The 27,941-nt window shown below is 32.1% G+C and overlaps 2 protein-coding genes and 1 long non-coding RNA gene across 5 annotated transcripts in view; all 3 read left to right on the top strand.

The window, feature by feature from the left end:
- Positions 1-27,941, top strand: part of LOC105338195 (uncharacterized) — a 410,054-nt gene that overhangs the window by 266,090 nt on the left and 116,023 nt on the right. The window lies entirely within an intron of this gene.
- Positions 13,540-27,941, top strand: part of LOC117692686 (uncharacterized) — a 55,601-nt gene continuing 41,199 nt past the window's right edge. Inside the window, exons 1-3 of the mRNA XM_066078023.1 lie at positions 13,540-13,660; positions 14,669-15,025; positions 16,846-16,925. Coding sequence (XP_065934095.1) covers positions 16,895-16,925 — 31 coding nt within the window. The 5' untranslated portion in view covers positions 13,540-13,660; positions 14,669-15,025; positions 16,846-16,894. The remainder of the gene's footprint in view (positions 13,661-14,668; positions 15,026-16,845; positions 16,926-27,941) is intronic.
- LOC136273512 (uncharacterized) lies at positions 19,604-24,931 on the top strand. The gene is made up of 4 exons (XR_010711673.1): positions 19,604-23,034; positions 23,423-23,552; positions 24,050-24,085; positions 24,689-24,931. It is a non-coding gene; the product is annotated as an uncharacterized lncRNA (long non-coding RNA).

Below are 27,941 nucleotides of genomic sequence, written 5' to 3'. Positions count from 1 at the left end.
GGCGTGATCAAATCCAATAAAGCCCGAAGGGCTTTATGATAGATTTGATCACGCCCCGACCGAAATTATCACCTTATAATATTCAAAGAACGATTCCCTATTACTTATATTTATATAATTTTGTGTCATTGTACGGTTAAATATTTAAATATAAGATAAGCAAACCCCGCTGGTGCCTAAATTTTTCGATATTTGAAGTTATGGGTTTTATAGTACAAAATCAATACTTAGTGTTATCACAGGCAAAGACACTGGAAAATGTAAATATTCTTTGATAATGTTCATTGAAAGTTTTCTGGGTGTTGTAAATACAAAATTTATAGTATGTCATTTTGTGATCTTTGTTTTTGCACCAACTCAGTTTGTTAAAACTGTGACTATGTGAATTTTGTATTCACGCCCATCCAGCCAATAACAGTTTACAGAATGATGATATTCACACCCATCCAGCCAAAAACAGTTTACAAAATGATGATATGCTTACATGTACTCTTTCATGACAATGCTGTAGTAACTATATGTCTTAAAGGGGCATGGTTACGATTTTAGTCAAAAATCATTTTTTCGAAAATAATGTTTACAATGCTTCAGTAAGGTATTTTTAATAGGCAACCAAAATGTGAGTGTCATTTGTCGAGATATAAGCGAGTTACAGAGCTTACAATTCTTCGCTATGTAAACAAAGCTTTTGTTTACATTTTGAATGTTGATGTGAAAAATCCAGTTTTAGACCTCAAATGAATGTGTTATTCGTTAGGAACTGTTTATTTATGGTTAAAATGAATAAAAAGATAGACTAATTAGCTCGGAAAAGCGTTTTACTGGTATATTGAACCTATGTAAACACAAACAAGGCCTTGTTTACATGACGAAGAATTGTGAGCCCTGTATCTTGCTTAAATCTCATTGACTGGCACCCAAATTTCATTTGATCATTAGAAATGCATTCCCAAAGCATTGTAAATAATAAAAACAGAAAAATAAAATTTGACCAAAATCGTGACCATGTCCCTTTAAAAGCCGATATTTTCATTGTTCATTTGTTTCATTAGGATAACTTTGGATGTAACTAATTAAATATAACCAAATCGCTAATTTTTCTCGGTCTTAACAATTCTGCCTAAAAAATCTATAGCAAGTTAGTAATTTTGATACAGGATGTATAGTAATTTTGTTTTAATAGTTTCTAAATTGCTTTAATCACAAGAAATTTTACATAAATTTACTAACAGTAATTGTAATCTTCAATAAATTAAAAAATTGCATTTTGTGAATAGAAATAATAAGTAAAAGATCATACAACAGCGTTGGAGTAGATGGTTGACCTTCCTATCACAGCACCTACATTGTTAATTTAATTCAAACGTTTTTTTTTATTGAAATTCAAATGGATTTGATATCAGACATAGCTTATGTAAACCCTTTCCATCAAATAAGTGAAGTCAAGAAGTGGTGTTTTAAAATAATCTATGGTCAATTTAGTATTAGATGTACTAGTTAACATAATTTCAATGATATTGTGCGTAAATAAGACTAGTGATATTTTAATATTAAATAATTACATTTATCATATATGATTGTAAGACATATAGCTGGTAAACATTTTCATTCACACTTGCATTAACAAACATATCACCTTCATTTATTCTTGCAGAGTTACAGACATAAGAATGATATGTAAATATACAAATATACATCTATAATATTTAAATATGTTTAATCAGTGTAACTTAAGAGAATCGAAAAAGCTTGGGAGCTTTATAATAACTATAAACATGGGAAACAACTTTATTCATATGAAAAGTTAAAACTACCCACAATATAAACATCGACTCTGAGGTTTTAGTATATTTTGATTTTGCTTAAAGACTTAAAGATGGATAAAGATGATGAAATTTTTGTTTATGAATGAATAGTATTTCATAATTTACATGTAGATGGAACAAATCTATTACAATAAGTAATCAAAGTATGATGGTAGACAATACGGATCTTACTTAGACTTTTAAACATGATTTGTTTAGCTATAAACTATCATTTGGTTTGAAAATTAAAAGAAATCTTTTTAAAATCTATATATATTTTAGCTTGGAAACTTGAATATTTTACTATATCTTTATACAGAACTCCTCTTTTAATGGAGATTTATACAGTCTAAAAATGGCAAAAAAATCAAATTGCTCAGAAATATATTGTATTTTAAAATAAAAATAAACAAGAGAGAAATGAGAACTCTGAACTCTTTGTCTAATTGTACATTTAAAATATTAAACCTTAGTTGTCTGCTTAAGATAAAACTATTCCCAATGATTACACGATTATGATTTGATCAACTAACAGTGATATAAAGTTATTCTTTTCCGGCACGCCTATCTAGAGTGTAACGCCCCTTAAAAATGATTATTTTCCCCTCAATTTGAAAAAGATAAGGAGAATACATTTGTTTTATGAAAAAAAATCATCAAAGGAAATTATTATACTGTGTGTATAAACTGGTTGCGTTATTAAATCTTTCTAGAAACCTGCCAAACAAATTGAAACAGAGAATGGTTATAGGGTGGTGAAAATTTGTGAAGACAGCGCTTCGAGATCTACTCATGCTGCAATGCTGCAGAAAACTGTCTAGAACAAGACTTACAACAATTCATTTATCTCTTTCTACAACGTATCTTACACGAATCCAGAGGTTTGTAATTTTAAACTAATCATACTGAGTATTTATCATAAGAATCGAGAGGTTTGTAATTATAAACTTACAGACCCTGAAACGTGCTACTACACCAGTTGCACGGTTCGGTTCGTTACGCTTTATGAACGGTACGGTTCGCTTTGTGAACGGTACGGTTCGTTTTGTGAACGGTACGGTTCGCTTTGTGAACGGTACGGTACGCTTTGTGAATGGAACGGTTCGCTTTTTGCACGGTACGCTTTGCTAAAAATAGCTGCACGCTTTGTGAACGGTTTGCGCGCTTTATAAATGAGGTAGGCGTGGCCTGAACGCTTTGATTTTTCTCCATATAATTTTGTTTAGTTTTTGCCCGATCTACTTCAGCAAGGTGGTAATTATGACAAGAATTTTTCTTTTTTTATATGATATATTACAAAAGAATTTCAATCGATCTATTTAAAATCAGAACGTCCATCCGTTCCCCCGTTGTTGATACGTTGCGTGAACCGTGTACTCAGTGACAACTGGGAAGCGGGGGTAATTTTAATTTTGATCAGTCTGTTATTATTAGTATTTAATTTAGATTAATGTAATCATTCAGATAGATTAAAAGAACTGTTTGACTTTAATCCGATATATTTTTGTTAATTCAGCGAGCTGTCGATAATTTTACAAAGCATCTTGAGTTTTTATTTCTATACATGTACTTGATTTGAAGTTATTAAATACTTCTAATCCATTTAAAATTGCTATAACAAATTGCCCCGACTTTATTCCGATATTTTTTTAGCTTAGTTTCCTTTATCAATGTCTCTATTCTCGGCTAGTTTTTATTATTCATAATTCGTATGATCATTCTTTATTGCGTACTTCTGTAGTACTATTGCCGATCGCCGATTGCCTTAGTGAATAGACGATGTAAAATTAATGGATAGATAAGAAATCTTGAAATAATGGCGATATTTATCATTCTGTTGAACAAGTGTCCGCTCTTCACTGTATGCATGCGATTTAGCTGACGTTTTACAAATGCTGACTAACCTGTTTATATTTTATTTACCTTTTTACACACATACTTGTTGTAAACAGGACACGAGAAAACACCCGGTAATCAACAAATGAATGTTAAAAGTGATAAATATATAAGAATTTATCTAGTAACAAAAATAATACGACAGCGAGGGAAAACGACTCTGATCGCCAGTACATGAACTATAATCATGAAATCGGAGAGAAATTATTGTTGAATAATTTAAAATAGGAACACTCTTTTCAATAGGGATATAAGAAAACATAAAACAAAAACGTTTCATTCGATAATTTTCTTCTATAGCCATATGGGAGGAGCCAAGTAGCACGCGGCGCGTGGCGTGATCTGTATTGTTATGACAGGCGAAGCACGTGGAGTCCTGAGATAAAATCCCGCTCAAATGACCAACTATAGAAACCTAAAGCGAAATTTTAAATAATAAAGTTCAGTGATAAAACTTTAATTTAAGTATTATAATCAACACACAGGTTCTCTCTCTCTTTCTCTCTCTCTCTCTCTCTCTCTCTCTCTCTCTCTCTCTCTCTCTCTCTGAGGGTGTATGTGATTGTGTGCAAACCATTTGGAATTATTAGATTTTTATTTGTATGAATTGAATTCATTTAATTTAGACTCATGGTTTTCACAACGATTTCAACACAATGACTAAAACTTTGTATAGCGGATGATGTACATATATATTGATCTCGACGGTTAAAATTTCGACGCTATTTCACATCACACATATAAGATTGAAAATAAATTTTAAAAGAGCTGTGTTTGTGCTTACATGTACTTGTTATCTCATTCAACTATTTATGATTTAATTAATCACTTTTTGGGGTACATTAATGTACCCGGTAAATGATATTTTTTTCGCAAGTTAATATGTGAAAATCCCGCATGTATAGAGTCGCTGAATTGATCCACGGATCCACGCGCCGATAGTCTTTCGTGTAGTTGTTTGTGTCCATTTCTACAGACGGTTCATTTGTTTTTTAGAGATTAAGAAAAGCCATGAAACTAACAAAGTAGAAGTAAGATATATTCAGACTATACACACGACAGATTGTTATGAGTAACCTAACAGGTGCCCGTGGAAAGGTGCGAATACCGGCATCTCGTGTACACCTATTTAATCGTCCAAATATACAGAGTTAGTTGTAAAGTACAATAACTGCTAAAAACCAAAGAAAGACAATAACACCTGTTGTGTATAGATCAGCTTCTGTACACGTGTTTCGCACGAGTGATTTTTGTTCATGTGAAATCACGACGCCATTACCAGCTATGCGGGAAATAAAGTTGAAAGTGCGTGTACTTTTTTTCCGTTCAATGCTTGCATTTAATGCATTAAGATTTTGTACATGTATTTATTTACAATTCATCATACATGTATAAGTGATTTTTTGTTTATTTATTGGTACATAAATATATCAAGAACAAATCACTCGAGTCACCGGTAATATGTGGTTGTCATTTACATTTTCTGGGTCTGCGTAACTTAAGTCGAAATAATTTTTTTTTAATTTAAAAAGGATATAAAATTATATATAGATATATTTCAACCTTGTTTAGCCATAGTGTATATATATATTTCTAAACAAACGCTACTTTTCTAACGTGTCGGGTCTCTCTCTCTCTCTCTCATTCTCTCTCTCTCTCTCTCTCTCTCTCTCTCTCTCTCTCTCTCTCTCTCTCTCTCTCTCTCTCTCTCTCTCTCTCTCTCCCGAGAATCACTTACAGCTAAGTAAAGTCCAGTATGTACCCAATGTTTCAAACATTTCATAAAAATAATCAAAATAGTATAACCACGGATTGTGTGAACGTTAATAGTTTACAATGTTTAAGAAATCGGCGATGCAAGTTTTGTCGAAAAACTAAGAAATGGTTACGGTCTAAGAAAAGAAATATTTCTGTGACTGTTTTAATAAGAATAACAGTTTTAAATCTAAGTATGTGTTATCTTATCCCGTATAAAAAAATCTAGCAAAATATTGAACTTATCTGGTCAGCGATAATCTCTGTCCGTATTCATCGAAAGACATTAGGTCAATAAACCGTATATGGAAGTTGCACGCTTATTGCACGGTACGGTACGCTTTTTTGTCCGTCTGGAGGCGGGTCTTGCATAAATTATCTTGCACGCTTTTTGCACGGTACGGTTCGCTTTGTGAACGGTACGGTTCGCTTTGTGAACGGTACGGTTCGTTTTGTGAACGGTACGGTACGCTTTGTGAACGGTACGTTTCGTTTTGTGAACGGTACGGTTCGTTTCTTGCACGGAACGGTACGGTTCGTTTTAGAGGTGTAGTAGCACGTTTCAGGGTCTGTATTATACTAAGTAATTAGTCAGCATAGAAATTTTAGAAAAAAATTGAATGCATTTTTAGGAATGTACTTATGCTGTAGGAATCTGCAAACAGCTAACTTTACGAGAATCAAAAGGTAAATAGTTACAAATCGATAAATCTACCATGGACATCTTCATTTTAACAAGCCTTTTGAACTGTTTTGAATAATTAACAGAGATTATGCAAAAAAGAAATATTTTTGTAACTTAGTTATAAAACGTAAGACTGTATTTTTATTTCATGTTTATTTCAGCGAACCCTATTTATGTTGTAAGAGCTTTTTATGAGACGATAACGCTATGTTTTGTCACATTGAGTAACCTTTAGATAATATGCAAAATATGATTTTAACAAAATTTTCTAAAATATTTTATGTATATCGATAATTTCTGTTAAGTTTGCCAGAGTTATCTTTCCAGTGGTATTGACAAAGTTATACAGCACCTTCATATATGGACACAAAACCAACGTCGCCGGATGTAACCAATGAATTTTTTCCGCGGTAAAATCTTGGGAGCGTCATTTCAAGAGCGTGGGTTCTCACTTTCTTTCAGGACGACGATAGCTAAGCATTGAAATTTTTCAAAGCAATCTGTAAAGGGGTAAGGTTTATATTATTGGGTTTTTAACTGATGGAGGCCAATAAAGTACTTATATTCGGTCATTCTTTTGTGCGCTTCTATCAACAATTCCTAGTAAGTAATGAGGATGGGTACTTTGAGGATATTGGTCTAAGAGCAAATCATAGGATATTTCATAGAGGAGTGGGAGGTCGCACTATTTTGGGCATTCTCCGCGAGGATGCGAGTTTCATTGAAAAAGGAAAACCTCGAAACATAATTCTAATTGTTGGGAGCAATGAAGTTCGACGTGCGACGTCTTCCGAAGAATTGGCAGAAAATATTGAATCTCTTGTATCGGCACTGCACTATAGATTTGGAGTCGCTCAGATCCATATATATAAATTGTTTCCCTGATTTAAGCAGTGTATTGATTACAACAGTACTGTAGATGAAGTAAATATCCTTCTCAAATCTTCTCTGCACAGATTTGAATTAGCTTAATTTTGGGAGCATAATGACTTCTTCTCGTCGCCCAAATACAAGGCGTGTGACCATACATTTCTTTTTGACGGCGTCCACCTCAATTAACAAGGCAGCGTTCATCTCTTTAGAAGTCTGTGCGGACTTATTTTGTCTAGAATGCATTAAAGGTTCGGGCAATTATCTTTTGTAATTTCAAAGTAAACTTATATATATCTATAACGTTATATATGTAGATTAACATACATATTTGAGCATTATTTTATTTCTTTGTAATAAGCAAGGAATGGATTTTCCGTATTTGATATCCATTACATAGTTTTATTATAATTTAATTGTGTGTTCTGAATATGTTCAAATTTGTTTTGCCTCACTAAGGCAGATCTCATTTCACTGGAATCAGCACAATTTACTTATGTTTTCATTATAATTTTCATATTAAATTTTTGCCTTTCTGAGGCAGATCTCATTGCTTTGGAATCTTCACAATTTACTTGTGTTTTCCAAAGATTTTTCCTATTTATTTAGACTCCCTAAGGCGGATCTCATTGCACTGGAATCAAGACAATCTACATTGTGTTTTCCTGAGATTTTTCATATTTATTTTTTGCCTTCCTGAGGCGGATCTCATTGCATTGGAATCAACGCAATTTACTTGTGTTTTTCCTGAGATTTTTCATATTTCTTTAGCAACCCTGAGGCGGATCTCATTGCACTGGTATCAACGCAATTTGCTTGTGTTTTTCTGAGTTTTTTCATATTTAATATTTGCCTCCCTGAAATTTCGGCTGGTAGAGTTCAAGGACCTTTTGAAAATAAACCATTTTCCAATTTACAGTGTTCACCACTGAGTTTGGTTGAAAAGAAAGAGCCAGGTGAATTTAGAATGACTCATCATTTGTCATACCCAGAAAATCAATCAATTAATGATGGCATACCACCTAATGAGTCATTTGTTAAATACTCATCTATTTTAGATGCTATTCATTTCTTTAAAAAATTGTGGAAAAGTGCTTTCGGTTGTAAAATAGACATTAATTCAGCATTTACAATTATTAATATTCATTAATCTCAGTATCAGTTTCTTGGGTTCAAGTGGAAGAGTAAATATTACTTTGATACATGTTTGCAGTTTGGTCTAAGTTCATCTTGTAAAATATTTGAACGATTTTCAACAGCCCTCTGATGGATAGCAAAAAAATTGGTATACCATGTATATCGCATGTTTTGGATGACTTTATCATGGTGGATACATCGCCAACTCAATGTGTCTTAAAGCTAAAATCTTTCTTAAATATGTGTTTAGATATTGGGGTTCCCATTTCACTTGAAAATACATGTGGTCCTAACCAAGTTATAACTTACCTGAGTTATGAATTGGATTCAATAAAAATGGAATGCAGATTACCAAAAGAAAAAATTGTAAAGCGTGTCAACAAAATCCAGTTTGGATTGAAACAATCTAAATTAACATTAAAGCAGCTGCAGTCAATAATAGGTTTATTGAATTTTGCTTGTAATGTAGTGTTGCCAGGCAGGGCCTTTTTTAGGAGGCTATTAGATCTGACCATTGGAGTAAAAAAGCAGTATTGTAGAATTAGAATGACGAAACAAGTTAAGGAGGACTTAAGTGTCTGGTATGATTTCTTGAGTAATTTTAATGATTCTTCAGTGTTTCTCCCAGATATATGATTAAGTTCAAATGAACTAAGGTTATTAAACCCAATATATTTGACTGTTGCTGTCTGGTCAAAATATACAGCTAATAAGTGCATTTTGTTTAACACAGACAATCAAGCACTGGTTTATGTCATTAATAAAAAAAACTGCAAAAGATAAGCACATCATGTTTCTTTTGCGAAAACTGGTATTGATATGCTTGAAGTTTAATATTTATTTTAAAGCTCAGCATTTAACTTCAAAAGAAAATTAACTATGTGATTGTCATTCTCGTTCAAAGGTAAATCAGTTTTTACAACTGGCACCCTGGGCCAACAGCAATCCAGTCATCAAACCTCCACTACCGCCATTTTCAAATTAAGAGGTGACATACAAAGACAATTGGATGCGAGCCTTTCTAATTCATCATTAGCTTCGTACTCCAATGCTTGGACAGTTTTTAAAGATTTTGCCGAGAAATACGAGTTAATTATTGAGTTTCCAGTGAAGCAACACAAATTAGTTTACTATGTTGCATACCTATTTTCAGAGGACAATGCTGAAACATCTATTTCATCATGTCTCTCAGCTATTAGTTACATTCATAGGCTCAACAGTTTTGGGGATCCATGCTCGTCCTGTTTAATACAAAAATTGCTCTTATCAACACGCAAACTTAAACCTTCATAAGAGGTTAGAATACCTATCACAAAAATATTTTGCATCAAATTTGTGACTTTTTACCAGTTACAGTTTCCAATGCCTTTGAACAGGCCTTGTTTAGAGCAATGATTTTGTTGGCCTTTTATGGATTCTTGAGAGTCGGGGACATAACATCATGTCAAAAGGTAAATAATAAAAATTTAATTCAGTTTTATCAAATTTCCAGGCAGCAAGATCATTTAATTATCAAATTTGTTACATATAAACATCACATGGGCAAACCATTTTTTCTCACTATTCACTCTGCAAGTAACAAAAATTATTGTCCAGTTCCATGCTAGAAGTTTACATTAAGTTAAGAGGAGTACAAAATGGGCCATTTTTTTTTTGTTATGTACCAAATATTCCAAGTTCCAGGAGTAAACTTTCGGCGGTATTAAAAACTGTCTATCATTTGCAAAGTTGGATATGAGTCAAATTACTAGCCATTCTTTCCGGATAGGCATTGCGTCTCACTGTGCGAACATTGCCATGAGTGACAGCAAAATTAGACTTTTAGGTCGATGGAAATCAGATGCATTCAAAAGTTATACATGTATTAGACCAGTTAATCTAGTATAGAGAGAGCAAAGACTGACTGTGAACTTATGGATAGACACTGTTTTTCAGGATCATAAAAACATAATAAACATAATAACATAAAAAAAACATAATAAGAAATGTATATTTCTTTTAAATTATATGTAACTTATTATGCGTAACTAGGGCTGTCGGTTATAGTTTAATACCTACAATTGACAGTGTTAAAATAATTTGAAATATAAATTGTCATTTTCATGTCAAAACTATAAATGGGTTGGACATATGTATATCCCTACCTATGATTACTATATATAACAAGTATTAGGTTACCTTATACATCTTGTTGGGTGGGGCATATGTATATCCTTACCCATGCATGAATAGTATTCGTATGTGTTTGCATGTATATGGGACTAAGGTTTGTAAGGCATATGTATATCCTGACAAATATTAGTCCACTTTTAAAGGTATAGGGATGCACTTTGCCACTTAAAATTTTCTATCTCTCTCCTTGGTGTCTGAACTTGATTAAATTAAAATTAATCAAGTTCATGGCGCTTTCAGACCACAAGGATTATGTTTTGCATAATTTATCTAATCAATCACATCATTGATTACATCAGTAATGGGTGTTATGGATTATTTTAGTTGTAAGAATTATGGCATAAAGAATGGAATATTCATAATTTTATGATTAAATTTATAAGCTTATTAATCATCTATTGTCATTTTTCTGATTATTTCAAACCAAATTTGGTTAAACAATAAAGTCACAAAAGTGGCAAAGTTCACCATACTTATTTGTTATGTGATGCTTTACTGTACAAAGTTGAAGGGCTCAGGTGGTTAAATTTCGAGCAGATAGAGGTTAATTATTTCATGAATGTGCGTGGAATAATGCTATATGCAGTAATGGTCTATTTTGAAAATTATGAATTATGGATAAAAAATTATTTGTATTAATGTATTTATTATTGTTGCTTTATGTTGTCAGACTATTATAAGGTAATTGATGTGCTGTTTATTTGTATACATCTGAAATGCTTGACAACGTACTGTTTTATGAAACGTTGAAGTGATGTAACTAAAAATTTATGTAGCAAATATTATTTCTATTCTATTTTGACACTGCCTTTATTTTGAAAATAATCTTATTTATATATAAATATACAATTGAATAACTGTTTACTTTCCCCAAATACTTGATATGCCTAGAGCTGCATTATTGGAACAATGCACAAATAAGGATATTTATATTATTAGGAAGTATAGATTTGAACGTCATAAGCGTCAGGATACAAATGCAGAAAGTGAGTTTAAATGATCTGCTTTACAAACACTTTATGATCATAAGTTAGTGATAACGCAAGCTACGAAAAATTTTAAAGCTAGTGAAATCAAATTAACTTGTTTTATTATAGAGCAAATGCCATATAGAACAAGAGATATGAAACAGGCTTTTTACCGTTGTAAGGCCGAAAAAATATTTATTTTTGATAATCAAATTGAAATCTTTTTATCGCAAAAGTTTATTATAGTGACATAATATGACACAATCTGTACTAAACTACAATGTACCTTAATTGCATTTTTAAACCAATCTTATTTGGAGCAGGTACTTTTACCTGATCACGTAGATAATTTTTTTCTTTGATTAACACACTTTAATTATTTTTATTAATTTGTTTTATTAATAAAAATTTTTTATTCAACGCCATGCATAGAGTTTCTCAAAAATTTTAGTGATGTCCAGAAGATAGAGATCGAATTTGGTTTCCTTTGTGCAAATGCATTAATAGAATAAAATCTAGTATCTGGATTTTTTAAATGGAATAACTTGATAGTTGTTTTCCTGTAAATTTGGCATCAATCAATGCGTACAGGGCAACAGAAGATAAACAGGACTGGTCACATTTCTTTACTGCTTTCTTGAAATAAGAATATGGTGGGTTTTTTAATCTCTTGTTTTTTCATCGCTCTTTTCTACGCTTATCTGGACATATGTTAGACCCTTCACCCTTAAACAAGAACTGTTTGCAGTAAATAAAATTGATCAGCTTCCTGTTCTTAGTCTGTAGAAATCTCGAGTACATGCAATTGAAAAAAAAAACCGGGCAAGATAATCCAGATTAAAAATGACAAATAAATTGGAGCCTACCCCGAAAATTATTGACGTTTTTGTGAGTAGAGATTTTCTTACTTTTGTTTTAAATAATATCATTCAAGTAAATTAATATTTATTGTCCGTCGAAAATTAAAGTATACAACGAAAACCGTCTTCTAGATACAGATGTTTTCTTTTTCTGTAATAACGCAACTTACTTTTTACCTCAAAAATAAAAATTGTATTTCAAATATTTTCTGATACAATACAGCACATATACCGTGTTACTATCGGCCATTATTACTTAACTTGTGAATGACTACAGAAATTTATTGTGTAGATATGTCTTGTAGACGGCGAGGCAAATCCTTAGTCAGTCAGTAACAAACGTGATTAGTGTTTTGGTTTCCCAAGGGCTATCGAATGAGACATTTTTTTCACAAGACGCGATGATCTACGCCAATCTATATTAAAGTGACCCTACATCTAATCCAGTTTTAGGACAGTCGAATTCTTCAAAATTCTTATTCACACCTTTCAAATTGTCATTGAAAATCTTCGCTGCACCCTATTTACATTCAATGTTTCGCTATTATTTATTTTATACGTTTTCTCCCTTTCCTCCGCAAAGGTTTGGGCATATTTTCATGCTTCTACTTAATTCTTGCCCAGACACAACAAATTGACTTAATTACAAAAGGCAACTACTCTAATTTAAACACAAGTTTTGAAGGGCAACTTGTCCAAATATTTTACGAACTTACGAAACGGGGTTTTTGTTATAGTTATGTTGAGAAAAGTAGACAAAGAGCCGACCATATTGTCGAATATAAATCTAATCAGCCGGACATATATATATATATATATATATATATCAGGCAGTCACTTGCAATGTTTAAACTGATGAAAGTGTGACATTTCAGTCTGAGGGAAAACAAATCATGTCAAGAGAACAAAGAGGTGAAACCCTTGATTCATTACAATTTAAAAACATTTCAACAAAGCATTCACCGAAATGAATTAAGTCCATACCCTGACTGTTGCCTTATATTAAATGACGTGCCAGATATTTGCTGCAACAAGATAGCTATATGTGTGTGCTTATAAATGTGGTTATACACATCAGACATGAGGTGTTTGAATGATTCGTGCATCTTATAAGTAAGAAATATGAAAGGTTTAAGTTCGAGCGAATGAGTTCTTGTAAGTTTATCCTCATTCTATGCCCGTTCAACATGAATGATCATAGTAAGTGAAAAGCTTAACGCAATTTGGTCTGTTCCTCCTGACATCGTTAAACTATTAAGTTATCAAATATATCTTCTTCACTATGTTACACACACACACACACACACACACACACACACACACACACACACACACACACACACACACACACACACATATATATATATATATATCTCATATGTCTCAAACGTACATCACCATTTCCGGGAAGTAAAGGCAATTTTTCCCCCACTGAAACTGTTTCCCCAAGGAACGTAAACATGTTAACAAGAACGATCTATATTTTCCTACTGTTTGTTTTGGCGACTTTGGGTAAGTATCTATTTTCTTGCATTTACTTATTTTCTAGACTTTTATTCCATTCACTTATTACCTTCCACCTGAAAGCGGTCGATTATATGATATGAAGGCAGAAAGTGATAGTTTTTTTTTGATAGTATACATTCTCACCAGACCCGAACAAACTTTTTAACAACCTTTGCGCAAATGAAGAAAGTCATAAGAGAGAGAGAGACAGATAGACAGACAGACAGACTGACAGACAGACAGACACATACACAGAGAGAGAGAGAAAGAGAGAGAGAGAGAGAGAGAATGTTTTAACTAGAATATGCTTTTTCATGTGCTGTTATATTTAATTATCCCCAAATTGTACCGTTTTATTCTTATTTTATGTACATTTTAAAAAGGGTACTTATTTACTTTTGTTGCACTTCCCACTACATTTATGAACCTTTAAAGAAAAAATCTAATCAACCAAACGATTACTCTTTGCATTTTCGACCTAAAGTCACTGCCATTTTTCATATTCTAAAAAGTAAAATTTAAAGCAAACAAATATGTTAGCTTAATGAATAAATATAATGTATGATAAATTTTTAAAGGTCTTATATCAAATCAAACTTTAAGCGTTATTTATTATGATGTATAATAAGTGCACAACATATGTATCTTAAAACTTGTTAAAAACCCCTTCAAAAAATACAAACTTTTTAAACTATTCTAAATTATTTGCACAATCTATAAGGATATTCCTTCTGAAAACAATTAAGCAATAACAAAATAAATTAACAGCATTATTTTCTTTTAGTGCTGGAGTATAGTATGCATGTCGAAATCGTTCAGCATGATCTGTCAATAGGTTCATATATATGTTCATTCTCATGGGTGGCCCATCTGCATTTGGAATGGTACAGCTTTCCTCCACATTTATTACTCAGAAATAAACGAATATTATGTGAATCTTGTTTTAAATTCAAGATAAACATGATAAATTTAAGCTTGAGGATACCAACTTCATTTTTATTACAACTTTTCCAGCTTATGCTCAAAAAAGGGAAACAGTCACAGGATGTATAGCCGGCAATGTTACCATGAAGTTTAAACCTGCATTGTTAGCTGGGAAAGAGGTGAAGACCTACGTATGGAACAAGGACCGGGGCGTAAACAAAGATCCAAGCTTTGCCAAGTTTGAACCAAGCGTTTCATCACAGCTTGAGATATATTTTAATGAAGAGCACCGGATTCAGAATCGAATATTCCACAATCCCGAGGAGCCTGCTACGTTAAACCTCACAGATTTAAGGAAAAGTGATCAAGAAAAGTACACCCTTGTTATCAGCTATGTTGATTATGTTGGAACACCCACAGAATGGATCATAGACCTACTAGTACAAGGTATGCGAACTATGCTGAAACACCAACAGAATATATCATAGACCTACAGGTACAAGGTATGTGAGCTATGTTGCATCACCCACAGAATATATGATAGACTTAAAAGTACAAGGTATGTGAACTATGTTGGAACATCCACAGAATATATTATGGGCTAAAAGTACAAGGTAATGTGAACTATGTTGGAACACTTACACAATATATCATAGACCTAGAAGTACAAGTTAATTTGATCTGTTCAATACAAACTCTTATTTATCTAAAAATATACTTTCCAGTTGGTTTTTAATTCGGCACATTTAATACGGGTTTCTGTAGTTATGCATATTGCTATGTGTACACTAAAGATTATATATTACAGGTGTATTGGAATCTCAATGGCAATATCAAAAAATACCTTACATAACATACCTTTAAAAACGAACAAAACTTGCCTACATGTAACTTGAATACAAGCATTACATGTATTTTTAGAAAGCTTCAAATTCCAGGGAATTCAAAGTTGACTACAATTAGCATACATAAAAATGTTTTAAACTTCGAACGATTAATATATTTTTTAGGACATTAACAACTTTTTCTCGTTCAAAATCAAACTAACAAGTATTCACAACCTTCAACATGTCAACAAACTTGACTATTTAAGTTTTTAATATTGCTATTAAAGTGAATATGCTCGTAGAAAAAATAAATACAATTTAGATATTCATTTTTTATTCAATGCTTTTTAAAATTATGTTTTACATTCAAACAGCTATATTTGTCTTCAGAATGACGTACGAAATTGTGTTGCGCAAGGTCGCAATAACGGCATTAAAACTGTTGCATCATTCATTAGTCTAAAAAGATCAATTCTTGTCAACAAAGCTTCATATAAATCAAATCATATTAGATAAGTTAAACTTCATTAATTGTGTAATTTTATATTTGCTTTATCAATTTCGTTAAAATCAAATCCATCATTTAAACTCGTTGGATAGAACAATTGTAAACTTACACGCTTTAGATATCCTCTATTTATCCTTACTGGTCCCTAGGAGCCTTTGATTCACGTTTGGAAAATTTCGCTGTACTCGCCCCACCTGTTTGGACGTACGTCTGACATACAGACCCTGAAACGTACTACTACACCACACGCTCGCTTCACGCTCGCTACACGCTCGCTAAACGGTTCACACGAATCGCTAAACGGTTTACACGAAACGCTAAACGGTTTACACGAAATGTTTCTCGCACGAAAGTCACACGCTTTTTTGGGGTAGTAGTACGTTTCAGGGTCTGTAGTAATGGTGATTCAATTTGGATTAAAATTATCAAATATATACTTATTCCAAGTTCGACTGTCGGGAGAAATGTAACATTAAATATATAGATGAGTGCACTACAACTGAACAGAAAATGCACATAAGACAGCAAACTACAGTTTCAAAAGATAATATATTAATGAACGCTTCTAGTTGACCATTACTCTAGGTGAAAAATCAGGTTTAATGTTTGTGAACATTTGTGCTGATATTAAAGATATGTGAATTTGAATGACATGTGGCTATTTATTTGTTAGTCGTGATCAACTTTTATAGTTAATGATATATCTTGAACTGAGCGCTGTGTGTACTCTTGATAAGTATAATATAGGGATAACAGTGTATTCGGTTTGCATTCCTGTTGCTTTAAGAATTTCTTATGACATAACAATGGTTTATACTATTTTCATGCAGATATGTTTATAGACTTAACTGTATTGCTATTTAATAATGATACTCTACAATAAGTTATCTTTACTTTAAATGTATATGGTATATAGATTGTTTTTATTGTAGATGTTTGTTTTGAAAAACCTAAAGAAGTGGACAAGTGTACAGTAACTACATGTTATACGGGAGACAATGGGATATTGAAGGTAAATTGTTCTCACTTGTATGTGAACCTTGAATTGTTATCCAAGTATATTATAGTAACTTTTTTAAACAAGAGGCCCATGGGCCACATCGCTCACCTGAGGAACAATAGGTACGGTAAAATCAGCCCAATGGAGTCATAATACAAACTATCTGGACAATGTACAATAATACATGTAGATCCTGTATAAATAAAATCCATTTTCCCCTGGATATTCTTATGTTTATAATCATTAGTCCCTTTTCTAACAGGATGATTTTATAGTCATATCATATGTTGAGTATTGCAGTTCTCAAAAAGATCCTTAACAACAGTTTATATATGGGATATAAACGTACATCAACCTCTGAACCTTCTCGTGAGGCCAAAGAATTGTCCTGGGGCCAAAGTCTTAACAATTATAAAGAATCATCTGGCTGATTAGTTTCTGAGAAGAGTTTTAAAGATTTACCCTATATATTCCTTTGTTAAACTTTGACCCCCATTGTGGCCCCACCCTACCCCTGGGGATCATGATTTTCACAACTTTGAATCTACACTACCTGAGGATGCTTTCACACAAGTTTCAGCTTTCCTGACTGATTAGTTTCTGAGAGGAAGATTTTTAAAGATTAACTCTGTTTATTCCTATGTAAAACTTCGACCTCCCACTGTGGCCCAAACCTACCCCCAGGGTTATGATTTTCACAAATTTGAATTTACACTACCTGAGGATGCTTCTACACAAGTTTCAGCTTTCCTGGCTAATTAGTTTCTGAGAAGAAGATTTTTAAAGATTTACTCTATATAATCATATGTTAAAATTCGACCCCATTGTGGCCCCACCCTACCCCCAGGGGTTATTATTTTCACAACTTTGAATCTACACTACCTGAGGATGCTTCCACACAAGTTTCAGCTTTCATGGCCGATTAGTTTCTGAGAAGAAGATTTTTAAAGATTTACTCTATATATTCCTATGTTAAACTTCAATCTCCCATTGTGGCCCCACCCTACCCCCGGGGGTCATGATTTTTTACAAATTTGAATCTACATTACCTGATGATGCTTTCACACAAGTTTTAGCTTTCCTGGCTGATTAGTTTCTGAGAAGAAGATTTTTAAAGATTTACTCTATATATTCATTTGTTAAACTTCGACCCCCCATTGTGGCCCCCACCCTCAGGTGAGCTAAAAAGGTTAAGTTTACAATACGTTGGTTTCTGGAAGAACAGACTTTGAAAATTTTCTTAATAAATATTGACAAATTTTTTACTTTTTTTCATCTTTAGTTTTTAAGATATGTGTACAAACATAGAATTGTGAGCAAATCTTTGTATCTTGCTTATAATTCGAAGCTTAACACTCAAATATGGTTAGTAAATAGAAACTGTAAACAATTAAACACAAGAAACATGCACTACATGTATAACAAATAAAGAACACAATTTATTTTTTCGAAATTATTCATATACATATTACATGTATATACCTACATATTTCCGTCAGCGATATCAAACTCTATTTAAACTGAATAAACTCGAGAAAATGCCGAGCATCTCAACAAAACCTATTGCATTAATCTGCCATTACGCAAAAGATAATGCCGAATTACCGATAGAATGAATTGTATCTCAGTAGGCACCTACCCCTACATCAGATTTTGCTTAATTTGCGCAGGTAAACAGTTAACTGTTTGATTTAACGAATTCTCTGTTTGATTTAATACGTAAAAATCACGAAATACAGACGATAGTTTCCAGGTAACAAAGCATAAATAAGGAAAACGAAACGAAAATTAGAACAAGCTAGCACCAACGTCATGTGTGAAAACTGTCAACGCATTGAAATATCTAGCCTCAATTTATTTCTCAAAATCGGCACCAATATATTTTGCATGTTTCAAAATTTCCTTTCATACGCGAACTGTTGCACAACAAGCAAATTCATCATAGTCAGATCGAACCTTTTTCGTATAATGTCATGGCTGCTTTAAACAAAGAACCTCGTTTTAGAAGTATGGAATACGAGTCTTGGTAAAATGGGTATGCAAACCCGGGCCGTGGCAAAATAAAAGCCGGGGAAGATCGGCAATCGTCAATTCCAAATACGCATTATTTTGCAGCAATATTTACAGCGAATACAAATATACTAGTCCATCAAATATCCTGAAATTTTAATGAGATTGGCAGATTAATAACTGCTAATATTTTGTTTTACCCAGGCCAAGTCTTGTCTACCCATTTTATTGTATGCCGAACCCGAACCTATTAAACTGATTGAAACACGCCTTTCCTTTATTATTATTTTCGTAATAACTCAGATTTGAAACAGAATTACCACTTAATTTTTGCAATTTATATTTTCCTTCCCATAAGGATAATTTATGCTGAACTACGTTGAATTTGCCTCGGTAGTTCTTGAGAAGAAGATTTTTAAAAATGCACCCCCCTTTTTCTACAATTTCAAGGTTTTCTCCGCTTTGAATACAGATCGGACTTTTATTTCTGCAATTTATATTCGCCCTCCCATAAGGATGCTTTGTGCCAAATTTGGTTGAAATTGGATAAGCGGTTTTAGAGAAGAAGTTTAAAATGTAAAAAGTTTACAGACGGACGGACGGACAGACGGACAGACGGACGACGGACAAATGGTGATCAGAAAAGCTCACTTGAGCTTTCAGCTCAGGTGAGCTAAAAAGGAATGCGATGAATAACTGATATATAAGGCATTCTTGCTTACTATATTTTTAATGATTTTTCTCAATGATAATGTCGTTAAGAAATGCCTCAATCAAAATGGTTTTCTGGTGGGCAATATAATTGTGAAGTCATAGCTGAAATACATGCCCTTAAGTTTTACAAGGGTAATTGTAGCGTTTCATTTTCATTTCTCTTTGTGGTTAAAATGTCAACATTTTTGCTTCGGAAAATTTTAAACATTATAATTTTATATATATATGCACTTAATTGTCTGTGTTTTTTTTCTATATGAAAAGATTATTTAAAACCCCTGCTATTTCTTCTGTAAAGCTTCTGCCATGAACTAGTTTAGCTAAGTTAGTGCAAAAAAAAAATACCGAGAACGACAATCCTAAAAGATCCTAAAGATATATTTTACATCCCCTTGACTTTGCAGAATATGTAATCTTCACCAAGTATCTATCAAATCAACGGAAATTCATGCAGTAAGAGCACATCTCTGTAAATCTAACTCATGATTAGAAATAATCAAATGATAGTAAAACGACGCACACATTAAAATACACCGTTATTTCACTGTTTGAATGGTAGAGCTCAGCTAGTTTTAACTGAATAGACTTAACAGTGAAAGAACTACATCATGGTTAGAATATAGTCAAACCCTATTAACCCCAAACGTATAATAGAATTAGGAAGAAGATGAAATCCTGAACCACGCAAGTTTATTTCCAATAGAACCCTTTGATACTTTTGTGTTTTAGAAAAAAATGGATCATTTAAAGTTGTGACCCTCATATGTGGCTATTCAGTGCGTCATAGATGACCTTTTGACCCTTAAGGATTTTGTACAGAAGATAACATTTTTACTTAAAATTTATCATTGGCAGCTGAAAGTAATTGCAAAAATTTTCAAGATGATTTATTAAAATTTGACCCTTTGAAGCAATAAGCGGGTAGTAAATTAATATTAACTGTTGAAGGTCTGTGAACACATAGTTTCAGGCACCTATCCATGCTGTAATGCTTCAAGAATCTTATTTTGTTTCTCTTTTTCGGAGATTGTCAATGATTGTAATTCATACATACATGACTAGACAGCGAAATGCGCAATTCATCGAAATCACTATCTACCTGGCGGCGTAAAATTATGCTCATTCTTCTATTTTTCGTTTTTTGTTGCATTGTTTCTCTTTTATATGGTCAACGTTATTTCAAGTAGCTATGGATCATAATTTTACATTCTAAATCGATGTCTTCTTTCTAGTTTTGTTGCTTATTTCCGTGGTTATTGATTGCCTGAAAATAAAGCTACATTGAAAGCACGAACGGACTTGCACGAAATGAACCCCAGACTTCCAAAGTAGACTAGTAGTTACTATGGTAACCTTCACATATATGGTAAATTGGACGGTCATCCTGTGTAAATTTTCAATCGCAATAACAATAATTAACGTTTTTTTTTTACTTTCTTTGTATGGATAACTGATGAAGTTTTTAAAAGATTAGTATAAAAATACGCAATAAAATATTTTCTTTTATGCTGCTTTATTTGGACCATGAAAGTAGTTAGCATCCATGAGAAAACTACATAACCTGCTTGTTATATATTTTTCTTCCTTAATACCTGCATGGAACACCAATGAAGCTTTTAATTTGTTTTATAATTTCCACACTTTTTAAACGCACTGGATATGTTTTGTTTCTATAATGCTAGCGACATGTACCCTCATACTAACATGAAACAAAAAACACAAAAGAAGCATTTGATTATAAACAACAAAACATTCTCATAATATTCAGATATACAAACCACCTAAAAATTCATTACGTTGCAGCTTTAGTACATCCATACATGTATCTAGATGAAACCTGCTCTGATAAAACAGTTTTAAAATACACACAGCAAAAACGTTATTTAAGTTTGATATTAATAATGACAGTAAAACAAACATGATGTAAATCAGTTTAATGCGTCATTTAAGTAAATAAACTATAACAATATAATAAATTGTTCTGTTTTACCTCTATGTATTTTTTTTTTAAATTCCACATCAAGTCCATTTCTCTAGTAAGAAACCTTTTAAAAAAAATAATAAGTGTGTTACATGAATTTTTATTTTCATTCTACGTGCCATTTTATATACTAAAAAACTGTAACGAATTATTAGAAAATCTGAGGTCACAAAATCTTACCAAAATCAATAGCATCAAAACGTACAATTTTTCAATGCTTTATACAACCATTCATCATGACAAATTAAAATCTAGGCTTTTTTATATCATCGACAATAAAAATGGAAGTCGTAAAAATGCTTACCTTGTCATTGAAAATATAAGAAAATAATTCGTTTAAAACCATTCTGAATGCACACACAAGTACTTTGAAGTTAAAAGGTGCTTGAGTTTCTAATAGACAACATAAATGTAGTTTTTGGAAATCAGGTTTTCCAACAATCTGCTGGAATTCCCATTGTACCAATTTTGTCCCATTGTTAGCAGACTAATTTATGTATTCTTATGAAGCAGAATTTATACAAAACCTTGTTCGTGAAAAAAATAAATCACTCACTGTGGCCTTCAACTCAGCATTCAGGTATATCGACGACGTATTATAAATTAACAATTGTTATATCCATACTTACGTTGACTTGATATATCCCAGTGAACTTGAAATAAAAGATACCACTGAGTCTGTGTTATCTGTTCCATATTTGGATATTTTACTGAAAATGGACAATGATGGTAACCTAACAACAAAACTTAATGATAAACGCGATGACTTTAATTTTTCTATAGTCAATTTTCCTTACTTATGTAACAATATACCTTCATCACCTGCATATGGTGTTTTTGTCTCTCATTTAATTCGATACGCAAGGGCATGCTTTTAGTATGAACAGTTTCTAAGGCGAGGCAAGCTACTGACAAACAAGATGATAAAACAGGACTATCAACAGTCTTGTTTGAAGTCATCATTCCGTAACTTCTATGGTCGATACAACGACCTTGTCAGCAAATACAATCTTCCACTTAGTTGCATGCTGACTGACGTTTTTCATACTAATTGTTAGACCATAAGTAATCACCTAATTGTCTACTGACTTTTCCGTTTTTTCCCGATTACGACAAAGAGCACACGGCGGGTATGACATGTCATCAGAGGATGCTCACTCCTCCTAGGCACCTGATCCTACCTATATCTTTTTGGAGGTCCGTGTGCTCTGCTTTGAATTTGTATTTCGTTTAATGGGTTTTTTGAGATGATTGACGGTTTGTTGTGGTCATTTTTTCATACATGTGATATAATTGTATTTTTTACTTTTTTTTCTAAATAAAAGACTATAATGATGTGTTTCCAGTATGCACCGAAATTCGAAGTACTATTAAATATTTCCACAATCTTTGTACAGTAAGGCAATTGAATATGAGGTACTTAATGTCTTCCTTTTCACACTCACAATATTCACATTTTGCGTCGGACATTGATTTACATTTGTACTCAAAAGAATTACAATTAAAAATACCATTCAACAACCTATTATTATATTTACTAAGTCTTTTGTCATACATGTTCTTTACCTTACTATCTTTTTCATTTTTTCTGTCAATTTAAAATAATTTGTTTATGGACCGTTGTGGACTTTGATATCAGTACATCTAAATATTTCTCATATGTTTCAAGAAAAAATATTATTTTATCCCAAGTCAAATTAATTGAGACACTTAAATTGTGTTATTTCTGGACATAATTTTAAGATAAAATCGTTTTCCATATAACCATACTTAATAACTTATGTTTTAAATCGTAATTTTTTAGAATCCTGGTAATCAAATTGAATTAGTGAATGGTTCTAAATTATTGAGGGTCTGCGATGACAGCGCATCAGGCAACTATGCATGCTGTAATGCTGCAGGAACATGTTTAGAACAATTCTTAAAAGTCGAAGGTATATATGTTTCCTCATAAAACTTAAGACCATCAAAAGGTCCATTTCGGTGTGATATTTTTGATGGGCTCAAAGATAATATTTTTGACGTCTCTGCAAGTGTCAACGGTTTGACGGTTGCATTGTTATAATTATTTTTAAAAACACAGTCTATGTTTATAACTTCAATGTGTAATGTAATTTAGTTGAGCTATATGACTCATCAAGAACTATGTAGATGTAAACCTTTACCATCTTCACATCAAACAGACAATTAATTGCTGTCTGCATAACAGTGTACCTTGATAAGATCAATTTATACAAATACAAAATATTGTCTTATATCTTTTTTGATAAACCAATCACAAACGCAGTATAGCTGAGAGTAGTTTTAGCATTATAATGATTTGTTAAAAACCAAGAATTGTCAAAGAAATATGCGTGCTACCAACTCGTATCTGATAAAATCTAAATTTGATGTAATGCCATTGTTTTATATCTCCATATTTTTTTTAAAGCCATGGAGCAATTTGATACTGTTGGAGCGTTTCCAGGTAATCTATAGTTTCAATAAGAAGAAAAAATGTCAAAACATTTGTTTTTAAAACACATTATTTATACTTTAAAAGCACTCCTCCCCAATTTTACAGACCAAGTACAGATCTGAATTTAGCAAACATCCAAGGGCAATTTGACTTACAATAAACACATTTTTAAAACATGATTAATGATGGTAAACGACTTAACAATAAATCATGGAATGAAAATGAATTAAAAAATAGTGATTGACCTCGAATATATATGCATTTTAAGTACTGCGCCATGGCCCTTTCAAAGTCCCAGCTTGATTAGGGAATGGATATTAACCCGAACATAAGCCTTTACACAGAACCTCGTATATTTTGTTGATATGCTTTTGTATTAAAGATAAATTATCAGTCATATTTGAATAACCAGCTTATGGACTGATAAATTGCTAAAACAAAAAAGTAAAGGTTCCTTAGCCGTTCATAAGTCACTTTGTTGCAAATACCAAGATGCGTAAAGCCTTGTTTAGAATATACAGAGATTAAATGAAATAAAACAAAATTATAGATGACAGCCTCTTATGTACCTTTTCAATGTTTAATAAAAATCCTATATTATCATTATTTCAGTCAGTGATTCATTGAACAACGCAATAGCTTCGTTTCTATGGATCTTTCAGCTTTGTATCAACATTTTGATGGTGTTAACATCTGATGCTTTGGTGCGTTTATCCGTATACTAACACTGACCGTCAACTCAGAATTGAACATTTGTCCTGCCTTAGAGTATTGAACATAGCTGATTAAGATTAAAACATTATCTGGAACGAACCATAGTGTCATTAAGTACAGAGCTATCTCTTTGTACTATTATTTGTCGCCAAAAATGCATTACAGAGCGTAATTGCATGAAAACCGCCACTGCAGCAAATGTTATAGATGCATTAAATTTCATACAATGTAGTTTAATGTACTGACTGACACATGCAGGGAAAGGTTGGAAATTAACCTATAAAATTTAATACCTTATTACATTTGCAGCCTAGAAGGTGGAACAGTTAATCATTGTCAATATCATTTGTATTTTGAAAAATGGAGTTGAATAAATTTGTAATTTTTTTTAATGTAACATGGCCGTTTTGTATTTACGGTTTGATTTTATCAGCATTGAGCAAAATAAAGCAAAACAATTTATATTTGTTTGATAATCCATGTCATTTTTAAATGAACATCATGAACAAAATTCAGGAAACTTATTTATTAATTTGATTGACAAGTTTGAATGATATAGTTTCTAAATTTCCTTAACTTCCTTCCGGTTAAGTGTTCTTACTCCTTATTAGAGATTTCATTTTTCAAAATGAACAAATTCTTTCTTAGTTTTTAAACTTTAGACTGTAATTTTGTCTCCTGTTGAATTCAGCCAATCATATTCGTTTCAATACAAGCATTTTTAGAGATTATGAAACTGTGTTTATCTTTATAGGTAAACTTCTGGTTATTTTAGTTATTAATACGCATAAGTGTTTAAATAAATATGTATGATACTGCTGTGTTTTGTTTGTAATTTGTTATTAGATCATTTAAGTGCTGCAAACTTGTATACATCTGATCAGTTTTTGACAGTGTACTTTAGGTAATTAATATAATAAATAGCATGCGAAATTTAAGTGAGGCTCATTGAAATTTATGTAGCAATTAGTGTTCTTCTTTTAATTACGATGTTGTCTTTGTTTTCAAAGTACTGTAAGCAAGCTTTTATTTGTTACATTTTGCAAGAGTATCGTCGTTGCAAAAACTTCTGCGAAAACCGCAAACTAAATCCAAATTGCTTGTTGCATTTTATTTATCAGTTAATCTATAACTTTATCGCGAAAATAAGTTGCCGCACACGATCCGAAAAATCAAAAAATAAATTTGTTGCAAAAAAAAAGTTGATGTACAGTAAACCGATTTATACATATATAGAAACACATAGCTGTACATGTTTTCCAAGTTAATGAAACGCCTCTGAATCATTAATGCAATTACCAGAAATCTTCTAGAAATCCCAAAAATCCTCATTTCAATTTGAAGGATAAATTCTGCAAAAAAACTCTAAAATATAATAATGTCATGAAATTATAAGTTTGTGCTTTGTGTTCGATATAGATTGTTTTGATAAGATTGATATTGAATATGATATTACATGTATGATATCAAATTACAACGTAAATAAAAATATTTTGCGTTTTAATCCATGGTTATGTATTTAGTATGTATGTATCCATTATTTTATTATATATAAGTTATGTAATTAGTTTAAATTATATATTTCAAACTTGAAATATAAAGGTCATAACTTTGACAAAAATACAATACAGTATAAAAACAATTACCTAAATAAAATCTTGAAATGGCAATGAAGTATAATTAAATATCAAAGTTACATAACATGTGAGGCATTTTTAATCATGAAATCATTGTTTTCTAACTTTACACTACACAAGGACGGATATGATTTCCCGACGATGGCGTACACTTCCGTTCACCACTTGTCTTGAATCTTATCGTGTCCTTTGATTCCTCTGTACCACAGATAAACCCGATTACTAAAATTAGTTCACTGTATACTTTTATTTTCTCGTATCTTCTCTTCCGGTTATTGTGATAATGAGAAATTGGTTTTTTCATGCGTGACTGGATATATGTTCTACATTACTTGAAAAAAATGATCAGATTTTTTTTCTATTCACAAACATAGATTGTTGAAAACCAGTGACAACCAAACGTTATAGTTGAATAGAATGAAACAAGCTTTTTATAAATTCAAAATCATGATAGAAATAGCGCACAGATCAACAGTAGAGAGACATTTGTTCTAAAATATTCTGACTGTTTACTTGAAATAAGAATATGACTTCTTTTTATTGCAACCGTTTGTTGTGCTTGACCGAAGATGGTGTTGTACAGCCTAGGCGTTTTAATTTTCTAACGCGGACACTATCGTAGAACTTTTGCTATACATGGATCATCATAATGGGCGTGGTAATCCGGTTTTCATATTTTATTTGCCAGGGGCACCAAAGCATGATGGTTGGTAGCAAAATTAGAAATTGAAGCATGTTCCAAAGAGAGATTGACGTATTTCTAACGCTTAGTTTTGTGACTTTAGGTTGGTATTTTTCAGCGTTGAATAATTTCCTTAGTTGTTATTCATATGTAATACAACGTTGTACAGTAAGTAAGACAATCATCTAAACATTATGACTGCTCTTTGTATTTCTGTTATAAGGAAAATATATCTGTTTACTATTGATAATAAGATAGAAAGGAAATATGACAGAGATGCAAGACTCAATACCAAGATATTTTTACATCGACAAAAAGACATAATTACCAGTTTTTTTAGCGGATAAAAATTGATATTATTTGCAAAATATTTGTTATCCGCTAAAACGTATACTAAGTAGACTCTTCGTCCATCATCTTGTAAAAGTGGGGTTTTTTTTAACTATTGTCACATGAGAGCATAAAGGTTGTCCAAACATTTTTGTTAATAAAACATTTTGAACCAGACACTGAACTGATATTTAATCTGTGCTTAGTTCATTTAGCATTATACGCACATAAAATCAAATAGAAGTAAATAAGAACGGTTTTCCTTATAAAGCAACTCTTTTTTAATTTTATTTTTTAAGAGAAAAAATTGTCAAAAAGAAAATGAAAAACGATTTTGAAAGAGAAATAAAAGTAAAAGAAGGTTAACGCGGGTTATGTATTTTTGCAATGTCGCTACCTTCATATCCCGAATGAATCACCAAAGAAAACATTTTATTGTTTATCTACTCTTTAATAAAATAAATTCCTCCAAAAACTGTCTTGCACTACGCGGCTATGTTAA

Source organism: Magallana gigas, chromosome 3 (assembly GCF_963853765.1).
Source record: "Magallana gigas chromosome 3, xbMagGiga1.1, whole genome shotgun sequence".
Taxonomy (NCBI): Eukaryota; Metazoa; Mollusca; class Bivalvia; order Ostreida; family Ostreidae; genus Magallana; species Magallana gigas.
Note: the sequence above shows the minus strand (reverse complement) of the source record. Positions and strands in the feature narration are given on the sequence as shown.